The 14,934-nt window shown below is 40.1% G+C and overlaps 1 protein-coding gene across 2 annotated transcripts in view; it reads left to right on the plus strand.

Annotated features, from left to right (window-relative positions):
* LOC115244919 overlaps positions 1-14,934 on the plus strand; it is a 239,805-nt gene that overhangs the window by 111,888 nt on the left and 112,983 nt on the right. For both annotated transcript variants that reach the window (XM_029822936.1, XM_029822943.1), the window contains exon 3: positions 10,602-10,762. In XM_029822936.1, the coding sequence (XP_029678796.1) occupies positions 10,675-10,762 (88 nt within the window). In that variant the 5' untranslated portion in view covers positions 10,602-10,674. The remainder of the gene's footprint in view (positions 1-10,601; positions 10,763-14,934) is intronic.

Here is a 14,934-nt window from a genome sequence, read left to right on the forward strand (position 1 = left end):
ACGCGCTAACATCTGCAACTGCGCGACGATCATGTCCATGTTTCTGCTTATTTAAATTTTTACTATGTAATACATATTGTTAACAGTTTGTCTTGTTTTAATTTTATCAATATTTCAATTTCTTGAGATATTAATAGCGATTTTCTCGTCTTTAAGATATTCCTCCTCTTACTATTTCTTGATCAAGAAATTGACGCAATTGAATAGATTACAATATTAATTGATTCTCTTATTTTTCTCGGCGCAAAAAGCTTGAAGCCTTACTTCTGAGATTTTTTATTAAGAAAAAATGCAACGATCGATAAAATCGTCCAGTCAGTCTTCAATATCCGGAATACATCAAACGCTACTTCCTCGAAAATGTCCAGATTAAACCTTCTTAATTATCGACGACGTCGATCGATCGCGGGGTCATTAATAACATTAGATGCGGTACGCGATAAGTCGAGGGATCAACTTCTCTTTTTTAACCTCCTCGATTGGACGGTAACGACCGTTAAGACGTTGCCGCAATTAATCTTGCCGCTCTCGTACAACATTCTAATTTCACGGGAGAAAGGGGCGGTCCGCGCCGTGAATGTCCATGTAAAATTCACGTAATTGTAAATTCGTATTAGACCTTAGAATTATTAAGTCGCTTTCGAGAACGGGAGAAGAAAGTTTGTCGCACGCGGAGAAGCTTTCGTCGATCGTTTATGAAACTTCGTCTCCCAATTAAGGTAAGGATGCGAATTTCACGACAAAGAGCCAACGATCCGATGGCACCTCCGCTTCTCTGTCGGCTTTAGGGTTTCCCGGGACAATATCAACATTGTAGACGACGAGTAACAGAGCAACGACAGCGACTGTAACGCGGCGCAATATGAACCAAAGCGGCTCGTGATTTGTTAACGGGGGTGAGAGATACGAGGACCGTGTTCCGGACAGAGGAATCCGACGAGTAGCTTTCGCTATCGATCGCGCGCGAAAACTAGCACAGCATTTAATCAATATGAACCGTTCCTCTGTACGCGTCTTTCTCGCTTCCACTGACAAATTTGATCGTAGTGTTTTTTATTATTAATTCCGCAAACGATACGGAAGCAAGTAAAGGCGCTTGACTGCAGTGACCGAATTGGCCACTTTATTTGTCTCATAGTTAAATATAGTTATGACGATATACAGCTCTCTATTTCATCAATTTTGTAAAGTTTTATGAAGTTTGAAAAAAAAAGAATTGTTCGCGAGAATATCTTTTGCGACGCGAAATACAGAGTTCTCTAAACTTAAAATATATAATATAATAATGAATTTTTTATTTATCAGAAATAAAAATATATTATATCCAGAGGAGAAGAGATGACAATTAATGGGAATATTTTATATCTAATAAAAAATTCAATTTTTATAATATATCAAAAATATATTGTAAAAAATCTCTAATTATACAAAAAATAATTATATATTCAGTATATTAACAAATATACTAAATATTTCTATTTTGCAATTATATTATCATTCGAATCTGAGAAAGGAGAAAAGATATAACAAAATGTTTAAAATCTTAATGTCTATTTTTAAACGGAAAAATTTCTACAGTTTTGATTTATTTTTATTCCGAGGTACGCATACATATCTCGTGAATTTTAGAATCGTGAGTGCGCTTTTTATGGTTAAACGAACCGATCGCTACGAGCATAGCGCGGTCAAATCTCTCGCGAGGGCGGTGTGCTAGTAGCGAACGGCGCAATATGGGATCTCGAAGAGACGTTTGTTAAATGACTCGGCGCTCCGCGTAGACGGATGATGGATGAGGACGCGCCTGCCGGGTTTCTTCGCCCGCCCGGTAACTCGGAAAAACGCACGGCGCCGCCGCCGCCCTTACGCGGAATCCAATAAAACGAATTGGTGCCGTACCCATACAACTTCGCGATCGGGACGGAAATAAAGGATCCGGATAAAAGCACCTTTGACGGGCGCGGTAAGCGCGCGCGAATCGGCCAGCCTTGTGCCTCTCGAGATGACTGACTGTCATTTTTATCATCGGTCATATTCGTCGACGACTTGCCGGCTTAAGCTCTTTTACGTGGTTTAAATATATTTGCGCCAGAAATCACTTAATTTCGATTTTATTGAGCGATATAGCCCGTGACATTTTTTTAGCATTGCTGTTGTTTGGTAGATAATACGGGATATTAAATATTATAATATTTACGTTAAGTTCACAAAAAACAAATAGTTTATACAAATATATATTTTATAGCCTAAAAATATATTTATCTTTTTATTTAAAATAAGAAATATTTTCTCAATATAGTCCATGTATACGAATCGATAACAATTTTAATAATAGCTGCATAATAAACGTATGTATTTTGATTCCACATTAATTTTAATAATCATTTTCTCATTGTGAACACAGTAATGTTATACATAATGCATTATATTTTATAATATTTCATGCGATAATTACATTATATATAGAAGAAATAAAAATTATTGGAAACTGCATGAAAATAAATTTGCTGTTATTTTGTGAATTTTATACGTTGCAGTTTATTTCTTTGTGCGTTTTTCTCTCGGTTTATACTGATACGTGCATGTCGATAAAACTGAATAATTTCTCGCACACGAAGAATATATCGCGTTCTCCAATTTCACGACAGCGGGCACGTACGAGATCGCCGAGAATTTCGCGAGCTATCGAGATCTTTGTCCCGCGCGATCGTGGAGTATGCGCGAGCGAGTCTTGCAAGCCGCAGGAATACAATCAACGACGTACATTCTCGCGAATCAGATTTCCGTCTACGTCAACGGCTCCCTTTGTTTCGCCGCGCACGAAAGAACACTTTGGTGAGAGGTAGAAGAGGAAACGGCGAGTACGCGGTGGTGAGACTTCGAAAGAGCAAGAGGGAGAGAGAGAGAGTGAGAGAGAGAGGAGGGGGAGAGCAATTCTCTTGACAATTTGGCCTGGCGGTTCGCCAGCCGAGAGACCAGTCGATTCAACTAATCTAAGTTGCTTAGCACGACTTCGTTCGACTCGCCCTCACCACACCGTTGCCGCTAACACCACCCTCGTGGCCGCCCTCGAGAAACTCTCCTTAGCTAAGTCGAAACTATTCCCTCTCGGTCGCGCGTTCCCTTTTCTCCCGACGTCGACGGAAAACGCAAGGGAAGTTACGGATTTTTACGCACTTCCGCTTAATTGCACGCTGTATCCGGTTAGCCATTTCGTTCTCCAGGAGTGTTCGACACGATCGAACTTTTCGCGGCTCGACATCCGCTTCTCATCCGAGAGGCAGAATGCACAGTCATGCGTCGTTTTTTATTGCACGTGTTTGCCGTTCGATATTGAAAAAAAGTCGATGGTCCACGTGACAAAAATAACTAACGATCCAAGAAACTCATTTGTTTATCGACAACTTGTCGCGCAATGAATAGATTTTGTGTAAAATAGTCAGAAATATTTCTTTTTATTAAAAAAAAAAAAAAATAAAAAATTACATAATATGTTGAACGTAATAATTGTTCTATAAGTTTAAAAATTAAATTAAAAATTTATTCTTTTTCTTTATCATTCTACTTGCAAAGACGTTAGTGTCTTGTTCTATCTTGACTTGCTGTATCGTCCCTTTGACATAGTAGGAGCCGCTCCGACCAACAATCCTCTTTATAACTAGAATAAGTTCGCAATCGAACCTTCGGGAGTCCCATATACCTCGCGAGAGAGACGTTGCCATAACTCGTTCGAGAACGCTGTTTCTCACGACATAATTGTTTGCCGCGCGGAATTGGTTTTGTACCAGGGAGAAACTTTACAGGTCTTCTCTATCCACGACGGACATGACCTGATTTTCGATATACGCCTGTTAATCCCCTGTTCGAAGTAGTCTCAAAGCTGAGGGAACGGGAGGGATGTGTTTGGCGTGAAGCTTTAATGGCGATTACCCGTATAAGTATAATCCGGTTGCGTCTTCAACGTGTTATAAATGCCCGTTAAGTATCAATAAGACGGAACAAACGAGTGTCTCAAAGGAGATGTCAATTGATGACAATTAGCAACATCTTTTTATAGGAAAATAATTTTATAAATACAATTTCCAAAAATATATTAATTGTTACAAATAATTTTCTCATTTCAAATTTTATAAGAAAATTTTTATTATTTTACACAAACAAAATATATTACTTGACGATAGACTTATTCATTAGATTTCATAATTAATCAGAATAAAAATGAGATTTAAAAATATAAATAAAATATAAATATTATAAATACAATAAAATAATCAAAATCTAGTTCAATACATATAAAGTGAGATTCTGAACAATGTGTATATTGTTTTATTGTTGAGAAAGTTTATTGAGAATAAAGCGAATTTATTCTCGCGGAATACAAAGCAGACTTTCGTAAATATCATTTGTTTACAACTCACGCGATGTCAGTAAGATCGCTGCGTGAGAAGTCACGATGGTTTAGTCAGTTAATTGTCAAGCTTTGACTGTGAGAAGGATCGAAACCAGTGTCGCTACGGAAAGCGATCCGCTACAGAAAGCGACATATAATTGTTACGAGATGTATACCGTAAATACTTTGTAGCACGAACATTTGTCCCTGACGGTTCGCAGTGGCCTCGATAATGTTATATAAAATTTATTTATTATCTGTTATTATCGATATAATCTCGCGAACTAGCATTGTTTTTCTATATCACGGTTTTTGCGTAATATCATTAATAGAAAGGCGAACATATTCGAGTGCAATTGCTATTAATGTTTGTCCATTAATTTCACAAAAATATTATTTCTACGCGCCTCTCTCTTGCCGCTTAAGATCTTTGACTTGAAAATTACTACCGCGGCTAAGGGTTAGAGATTAAGTGAAGGAGAGTTAGCGTCTCATCGGACTCTCTCGTAATTTGCGAGCCTGGAATTTCTGGCCTCGCGCCGCTCTCTGTGGAGCCGTACCTTTATATACGTATGCTTCTAGTATTGGTGGATAGAACGGATAGAGCGCGAGTAAAGCGGATGTTCCCAACTATATAACTTGATATCTCTTCGTCCCGCGGCACCGTTATCGCCAGGGATGTACACGTAGTATCGAGGGAGGTAAGACTACCTCTCTCGCGCTAACTGCTCGACAAACTAAGTTAACGTTTCTTACGATGTAATTGGCTCCACGCGGCACACGGAGAATCGCATACCTTGCGTCGTCGACGAGAATATGGAGGGATAGGACGGGATGAGGGGGAGGACGACGAGATGCGGCGGATTCGTCCTCGTCGATGTCGGCGTCGATGCCGAGGAATTCGCATGGTACGAAACGATGAGAGAGAGAGAGAGAGAATGAGAAGGGGGAAAAGGGTTGCGGAAACGCGTGCGGTAAATTGTACGTTCATTTGCGTGGGATTCGAGCGATACATGCGAGAACGGGAACGAGAGAGGGAAAGGGGGCATGGGTAATTACGGAGAACGGGAATGCGCGTGTTAACGATTGGAAGGCGAGAAGTCGCGATTCGAGATGATTGCGAACCACGACAATTTTAACTCGCCTCATTCCCGAAGCTTCGCGCGCGTCACGCATCGCTTTAAATATCTTTGAAATACCAAGAGATCGTCATTGTAATCTTTTGCGATACATGCAATTTGAGGCAAATCTCTATGACTTAACTATAGTAAATTTATAAGTGTAAACAATTTTTATTGTGAAAGATTAAATAATTATGATATTATATATTGTATGTCAGTTTCCGTGAAATTAAGGAAAGAAAAAAAGAAATTTTGTATTTCTTGTCGCATAAGTCTTTGAGAGAGAGAGAGAGAGAGAGGGAGAGAGAGTAGCGAGAGAATTAAAAATGCGCGTTTATATAAGTATTTATGCTTTGGAGAATGTAATAAGTATAATAAATATAAATGTTGGCATTTATTTTTATTAATTAATAGAAACATTTTTATTTTTTATATTACGTTTAATACGATTTAAATATACAGCTTTATATCGATTTTCAATTTTTCGCCTTTACCTTCCACAGAAGAAAGGCACAACTTCCACGAAGCACGATAGAAAATGTTATCGAGCCGAACGGAAACTAAATAATGTCACTTGAGCACATACTCTTCGAATATAAGTTAACGCGACCCGGTCAGTTCTAAAGGACTTCTCGCGAAGCTTCGCGATCGTATCTTCCTCCAGTTCATGAAAGTACGGCGGTCCAGCTTCATCGTCGTCGTCGTCGGATCGTCCATCAAAGTTCCGACCAAGTTTGCGTCCCGCGTCACAACATTGTCGTTCTTTCTCTCGATTCCGACTTTTCGGTTCTTCCTTTTTCGATGAGGAAAAGAATCGTCCAGAATCCACTACGATAAACCAGTGCGATTCTATTCTCTTTCTTCCCGTCTCTTTCTTTCTACCTTGCCTTTCCATATCTCCGTTAAACTTCTTTTCTCTCTTATCCCAATTTCTCCGCCACCGTTCGTTTTTATTCCCCCGCTCTCGCACCGTGATTCTTTTTTCCCTCCATCTATACGCTTCGGCGATAATAACCGGCGAACCAACGGTGCAAATCTTCAATCTCGTTTGGCAAATGGCCGATCTCGAAGCTACGTTCGCCAGACGGGACAAAAGAACAAGAAGAAGAAGAAGAAGTCCTTCCTTCCATATATGTCTGTAGCTGTGAGCCCGCGGAAATTTTCCGTTAGATAAGACCACATTGTTTGCCGGCGCGCAACTTCTTCCGCACGTTGTTTCTCTTTTCCTTTTTTTTTTTCCGCACATCGCACCGTTCTCCTCCAAATGCGTTCGACATCGTTTCCATCAGTTACTACCCGTTCCGCGTTTTGGCGAACGTCTACGCGAAGAAGAGAGATTTATAAGCGATGACACGTGAAAGTGGTCCATTTGCATCTCGCAAGCCGCTGAGCGTGACGGCGTATCGATTGCCCGTGAAGTATAATATTTTCTTCGGTCTTTAAGATGCCAGCGAGCTATTTCATACCGCGACTTTCTCGCAGAAGAGATTCGCAGCGAATAAATTGAAGTTCTTTGAATACGTCATATTAGGCAATTTTTGAAAGAAGAAATTCCGAAGTTTTGGAGAGCGGTAAATCTAACGAATTACGAAGTAGATATTATAGATCTCTTTATTCTATACGCGCTTTACCTAACTTGAGTAATACACTTGCACGGTATATGTCATTATAATATTGCAAACAATATATTTCACTTTGTTCCGTAAATCAACATTAATCAGGGTAAAACTGCATAAAAGATAACACATCTCCGATTTTATCATCACTTAAATATGTTGTAGGGGAGGTTCTTCTGAGTAATTCCCCGCAAGAAATAAGTAAGGGGCGGCATTGGTTTAGAAGATATAACAAATTGAAGTTTGACATTAAAGTATGCGTATGCTGTATAATTTGTTATTTTTTCATTGAAAAAAATTGTTTGATATTTATACGTGGACGGGGGAGGGGCTCCGCCAATTTTATGCAGTTTTACCTTAATCAGTTACGTAGATCATTATTTGTTAAAGTATGTGTTTCAATGAGTTTGTTTAGATTCTTCTCGACTTCGGGGGATTCCATCAATTCTTGGTTTCCAATTTATCGCATCGCTTTTGATAATATCATTGCAATCGTGTCGCGCCAATGTTGCAATCCTTCAGGTTCGTTCAAGGAATACAATTTGCGCGATCAATAGGAAAACCGTCAAAGCGGAAGCTTCCCTGCGCTTCCGCGCGAAGCTGGCTTTAAAACGACAAGGATGTTCCTAGGAAAGAAACAATGTTGTTGGACGGTCTTATCTCTTGCTTTCCGTCTTTCTCGTCTCTCTTTCTTCTTTCCAGGCCTGTTATTCTTTGTCTTCTAAACATACGACGCAGCAGGTAAACGTTCAACCAACATTGTAAATTTCCGGCATTGTTTGGAAGCCGACTAGATCCCAGAATCCACCTGTATTGTCACGTAAAACGAGAGGAAAAGGATGGTTAAAACGTCGATTGTATCGAAACTATTGAAATATCTGTCGCAATAGGTGAAATTTTATAGCGATTTTCTCTCTCTAATATACACGCTTCTCTACCAAATATATGATAGGCTCAAATCTTTTGCAATATCTTCTTCTATTCCATTACTAGATTTCATCTTCAATGAAGTACAAATATACATATATATTATAATTGGATATTAATGAAATATAAATTTAGATAATTGTATTGAAACTTATGTATATATAGTCGATATCGACTCAGCCCCCCCACCAAAAGTATTAAATTCCTGCGCAGTGCAACGAGCTCAAAATTTTTAATTTGCGGGATATGAAAGCTCATAAATAGCTCATAATTGTGCGCTATCTGTTTTTTTATTTTTGCAAGGTGGGGGGGGGGGCTAGCTCGATAGGGGGGAAATCAACTCTCTCTGAAATGAAATTAGCTTTTAATTCCCAAGTTCTATCTTTGTTCTCCGCTTCTTGTAGTCCTGGTAGAGATACAATCTTTCTCTCTCTCTTTCTCTCTCTCTCTCTTTTTCAGATTTTAATTTAACTTTATTATCGTCTTAATTATTCGCTGCATTAGTTAGAAGGAAAATTATTTTTGTCGCGCATCAAATGTCGCGATTATTCGTTATTCGAGGAAATAATTTCTATCTGGCTTTGAATATTATTCGGATTTTCTTGCCTGTTCTCTCGATATACATTTTGCCAATTATATTTTTAATTTTCATGTTTTGATGAACGCAAAGAAAATGCAATGTATAATAAATAAACTAATAAAAATTAAACTAAATTTTGCCCGTTGATACATATCTAGCATTTATTTATATATTTTTCTCGCTCTATTCCGTTTGATCTTGTAATATTTATACAATAACTTAATTACCGGAAGATTCTCGCTTGATGTTACTGGTATTGAATATTTACTTGCTTCAAAGCGGGGAATGTACATATACATATGTTGATATCGCCCTGTATCAAAGCCGTGAATCTAACGTCTACTCAGAATCGATCAAACATTTATAAACTGCACACGCGAGGAGAACTAAAAAGATATTGAAAATGTGCGTTGAAAGCATAGCGCGTTGTGCGTTGCAAAAGCGCCGCACGATATAACAAGTTTTCGTTGCTAGTCATGACCAAAAAAAAAATTTGATATGAAAAAGTTCGCGGTACGCAAATAAAATTGTTCGCCTGTAATCGAGTCCTTGAGAGGAAAAGCTGCGTCGTGGAAAATCCCGAACACCGATATTTGTCGGTTGTGCATACGTCGCGTTTCCTTTACGAAACTGTCTGCATAGCAAATCTTTAAAATGACGCAGGGAAAAAATTTTAATATGACTTATATCGTGGATCATTAAAAATCTTCCTATTTAAATTTAATTTCTGATTTCGGACTATGTTTACTATTACGTTGAAAAAGTTTAACCTTTGATATATGAAATAACTTTTATAATTGCACTATCACATAAGTAAGAAAGTTTCAGTGCCAAATTCGTCAAAGGATAAAAAATTGAATCGTAAAAATTCTTTCACATGTAAAATCTGAATATACGCCGATCTATTAATATCCCTGGTGAAATTCGACTTCGCGCGTGAGAGCAATTTTTCACGGGAAAACCATAGAAATCATCGTCGCAAATGTATTTTCGCGTAAAAAGCTCGAGTGTCACGACAGGGCTGATGCTTTTCGTCGCGAGGCGACGGTGACGAATTCAGGATGACAGGGTCGGGATACGCGAAACGTCGTCGTCGACGAGGTCGTCCGCGAGCGGAAAGACGCGTCGCGTGCACCAGCGGGAGAGAATATGGGCGAATTTAATTTCTACGTAACATTACACCTTAGGAGCCTTGCCAGCGGCGCCATTGTGTGTGCCTTCGGGGATCGGCCGCGAAGAGACACTCGATCGCAGGACTCCATTTGCGGTTTAGCATAATGGAAACCCAACGCGCCCCGGGGGCCATCCGCGTTCCCTGTCCTCCTCACCCCCTCCGGGCATCCCGCGCGCGTCTCGCCTTCTGAATCTACTTCGTTCTCGTATTCTCTCTCCCGCTATGTGCTTGCACGACATAAGAATGGGCGAGAATAAGTAAGCCGAGAGAAAACATGGCGAGAAAGATAACCCGGTATTTTGTCGTCGTACCATTCAACGTCAGGCACGGGCCGCTGGTCATCTCGAATGAGAGAACGAGTAATCGTTCCGCTTTTCAATTGTGCGAGCGTAACATCGGTTATGAATTTTTACTCGAAATGTGTCCATAACGTTTGCGATGGTAAAAGATAGATCCGTTTTTGACATTTCAAAGAATGATTCTTCACTAATTTTCTTCACTAAAGATTTTTTCACTAATTAATCGTTATTATTTTGCAAATATAAAAGAATGCTACACATTCAGTTTATTTTATTTTATTTTATTTTTTTTTTTGTTATTAATGCTAATTACTGCTGATGATACTGGTCGTTTTAGTTTCTAGATCTTTATCACAGTGCAATAAATATCCTCGAATCACCCGGCAAATGTGTGTCTGCTGTGGCTCAATGATAGCCATCATGTCTGACGAGACTCTTTGCGAGATTCATTTTCGTTGACGAAACCGAGTCTTACGTCTTATCTCTTATTCTTACAGGGAGGCTGTGATGAGGGAAGTCGGCTAAGAAGAGCCCGTGTCGCGCAAGCGCCGGTAGAAGAGTATAGGAAAGATGCCGCTTTCCTCGAGAGTCTTATTAAGCCCGCTGCTGCTTCTAATCATCGCAGGAAGCACCGGCGCCTTCAGCTCCCGGCAAGGAGGTAAGAAACCTTCGTTTCTTGAACGACGTTTTGTGCCCGGCGGGGAGACAATGACGATGGCACGGACGACGACGACGACGACGACGACGACGACGACGACGATGAGACGGCGGTGACGATAGTCGTTACGAATTCCGCCTTTTCGTGGCTACGACGAATTTCCACGAGAATAATCGCGGTCTTATACTTTCTCTCCCCCTTCTCGTCGCGAAATTCGTCGCTAGATGTTCCGTTGTATCTTCAAGTTTTGAGATAGCGCGTATTTCCGTCTCTGCACAGCATCCGCCTGTCAATTTCACGCTATTTGCACATTTGCCGACAAGCGTGAAAATACGTTATCGCGCGTTATTCGTTTGTTTATTTCACGCACGTTTCCTTGTCAATCAGACTGGGGAGAATTTTCGTTGCGTATTTTCGATACAAAAATGTTTTAATAAGATGTTTTAATAAGTTAATCAATTATACCGAGCAGAAATATATAAGAAAAAAAGAGTTTGTTTGGAGAAAAGATATCTCTTTATATGTGCAATATGTGTACAATAATCGTGGGGCTTCTATATATTTTCTTCTAAACATTTCCGATCTTTTAGCTATAAACTTTGTATATATGTGTGGACTTATTTCGAGAATCGTGTTCACAATTACTCATTTCGGAATAGATGTAGATAAAAGGATGCGCGTATCGAGAGGACAACGATATAAGCAAAATATTTCTACATCTCTCAGTATATTCATCCATTAATATCATCCATTTCTCTTATTCCTCTCCCCCTCCTTTCTCTCTCTTTATTTCTCTCTCTTTCTCTCTTTCTATTGCTCGCTTTCGTTTTAGTCGTCTCTTCTCTGGCTGCATTTGTGGAGAGAATACCTCTTAGTGACCATTTCCTAGATTAAGGTCACCTGAAAAGCAAATAGTTGTTAAAGGAACGACAGAGAGAAAGAGAGAGAGAGAGAGAGAGAGAGAGAGTACACAGGAGAAAGAGGAGCTCTGAGTAGTCTCACGGATGGCGAACTTCCGGTATATACGTTCCTGGAAAACTATTATGCGCGAAGGTCCGTTGCATTCGAGAGAAACTTGGCGTACTAGAAGATACGAGCGAACGCTGGACAAATTGTCCTACGATCCTCGCGATTCGCCAATGACGGTAAATCCTTCGTCGCACTCCGGACAATGCATTCGATCGATACCATGCTGGATCAGTGGTTTCCAATCTTTTCCGAGATACAAACTCTCGCATGATAAATAATCCCGGGAGCGAAATCATTTCATTACTTATGTATACAATTAATCCAAGCGTTTTACATGAAGCGCATACTTATAAATGGTATTTCTCATTTTCCTTTAATTACAATATAGTCCTTATAAATCGATAGCCTTTCTGCATTCAAAGCATAATTATTTCAAGGGAAACTAAAAAATTGTAGACCGTATAAAAATAGAAGGGACAGGAAAATTGTAATGGAGAATCACATATCGGGAAGTTTCAATTATGTGATGCTCACATTCAGTGTGATTTATCAATCGAATGCCAGACACGGACAAAATTCCGTCTGAACGAGTATATTTCTCGCAATTTGCCGTTGCGTAAAAATAGGTTTTATATCGGATTTTTAATTTATTAAAGATCCTTCACACATTTTATTTAAACTCACTACCACAAAAACGTTAGGAGATTATAAGTAGAGGAAAATAAATTTCCGAGACCGTTATATATATATATATACATCGTAGAACGAAATTCAAGTAAATATTCGAACATATCGAGTAAAATAGATTTCCAATATTGAAGAAATAGGAGGAAATGTCGATTGCCGTAGACAGAACCGTCTGCACCGCAGACAACAAGCAGATTTTCGAAGCGTCTTGGAAATATATATATGTATAATATCGGCAGTAACACGGTTGAACTTTACCAACTTTGTCTCAGTCCTTGTCACCGCCTTGGTCGTTTCACCGCGATGACATGCCCCACAATGATCAGCGAACCGGTTACGCGCGCACACACCCTTGTTCCACATTCGCGAACGCAAACACGCGATTTTCCGGAGTGGTTCGACTTTGAATCCGACCCGGTTCCGCATTTAGGTCAGAGCCCTAACGCGGCCATTCTCTCGAAAGGGCAAAAAGTCACCCTCCGCCGAACGTTTCTCGGGCGGACGTTGATTAGCTGGAAATTTATGCGCCCTCGAATTGGACGCTGACATCCGGCGGCAAATTCGTGGTCGTCGCGCTGAGAGAGAAAATGCCGCGTGGTTTAGGAGGAATTTGGTCGCCGTATAATCGTGGCGCAAACAAGATTATCTGATCGAATTTTAACGCGATGCCTCGCGTGTATGCGATTCCTGGCCGACGACGAGGCGAAGCACTCGTAAATATTCGTGCTCTGTACACGATCGTGTGTGTTACAGACATGAACGTGTGTTCGAGCGTGTTTCCGTTCAACTTAGCGAGACGAGGCGACAGCGATGGCGACGACGACGACGACGTCGACAATCTCGAGCGACGAATTTACAGCGTATAAACACGTTGTCCTAGTTATCTCGCTCGTGCTTTCGCGGAGTCTCCTATCCTTTTATTACATTTTCCCTATCGCTTCCTTCCCCCTTCTCACGCTATTTGCATTTCGCTTTTTTCTCCGTCGCCTGACGCCGCTGCCTTATCTTAATATTAGCGAATTTAAGCAAACGCGCGCACACGCATCTTTCAGAATGTTTACTTTCGAGCGTCATGAAGACCGTCTCGCGGAAGAAGGTTTTATAGCTTATGTGAATATCTATCGATGAAATTCGACACTTGACGTTGTTTGAAATTCATGAAAAAGATTACGTAACTCTCTTTGACGAAATAAAAATATTAATATTAGTATTAGAAAAAGCTATCATACTTGTTTTTAATATTTAGATAAAACGTATTGTATATAAGATTGAATTTATTTGAATACAATGTACTTTTTATTTCAATAGATTTGGAAATTCTCATTTATTTATTTTTTTTTTCTAATTCTACTTTAAATCTGTATGCAAAGTTCAGATACATTTTGTAGAAAATGGCTTTGGACGTTATCTAAAATCTTAGAATTTCCACTTTCAGATTTTCATACAATGTTTCTAAATGTCTTTTATATCCCGTGAAATCTGCATTCTTGGAATTATTTAATGGTAATACCTTTTTCCATTTATTTTAATTAAAATAAAAACGCTTTATGAACTCTTTGATGTTTCGCCATTTTGTATTTTATAATGTGATAATATCAAGAGATTAAGATATTTTCTCTAGCGTCGATTTGAGATTCAAGAATAAGGAGGCGAAACCAAAGCGGATTATAATTGCTACGGGGTTGACAATTATCGTGAGCACGAATCGTCGTCATTGTCGCGATTATGTACGGCAGTTTCGGCGGTTGCGAAATACGATTTCGTGATAAAACGGCTTGCGCCACGGGCGACGCGCGGGCCCTCCGCATCATATGGAGGTATGTACGAGTATACAATTAAGCGAATATCATGAGGTTAATATCCCTTCTCCTCCTTCTCCTTCTCTTGCGCGAAAGGCTCTGTTTGTTAGTCGCGAGAGACCTCGCTTTGATCTTGCTAGGAACCAGAAGGCGGGATGTTGTACGACGCGACGAACGGCGTGCTGCGCATATCCCGTTAACGAGATCGTGCTTGCAAGAGCAGCTCTTGCACCTCAAGTGCAACAAAGGACGAAGGTGAAAGAAGGGTGAACGAGAAGCAGGGGAGTTGGATACAGCCCGTCATCCAACCCTCCCATCCCCCCCGGAGTCGGGCTTGTCGCACGTTTCGCGTCACATTTTCGAACTTTACCGTTTCCTCCTCTTTTTTGCGACTCTTTTTCTCCTTCCGCTTCTTCATCTTTTTCCTCTTCTTCTTCTTGCGACTATTCTCCCCTCTTCCCCTCTATCTGGCAGTTTTCCGCGTTTCTGACTTTCCCTCTCTTCTGCCATTCGCCAAAGTAGTTGTCAGATAAAATTCGCCGACGAGCGAAGTCCCAGGAGCGCGAGGAGAATTCCATGTAACCACGGAGACGATAAGAAATGGATGCTGCGAAATTTCAGAATAGGAAAGACAAGAGAGAGAGAGAGAGAAATGTATTATATTTCCACCCGCCTTGCGCGCCCTCCCCTATACTGTCGCTTCTTGCTTCTCGACTG

This window comes from Formica exsecta, unplaced genomic scaffold (genome assembly GCF_003651465.1).
Source record: "Formica exsecta isolate Colony F162 unplaced genomic scaffold, ASM365146v1 scaffold122, whole genome shotgun sequence".
NCBI lineage: Eukaryota > Metazoa > Arthropoda > Insecta > Hymenoptera > Formicidae > Formica > Formica exsecta.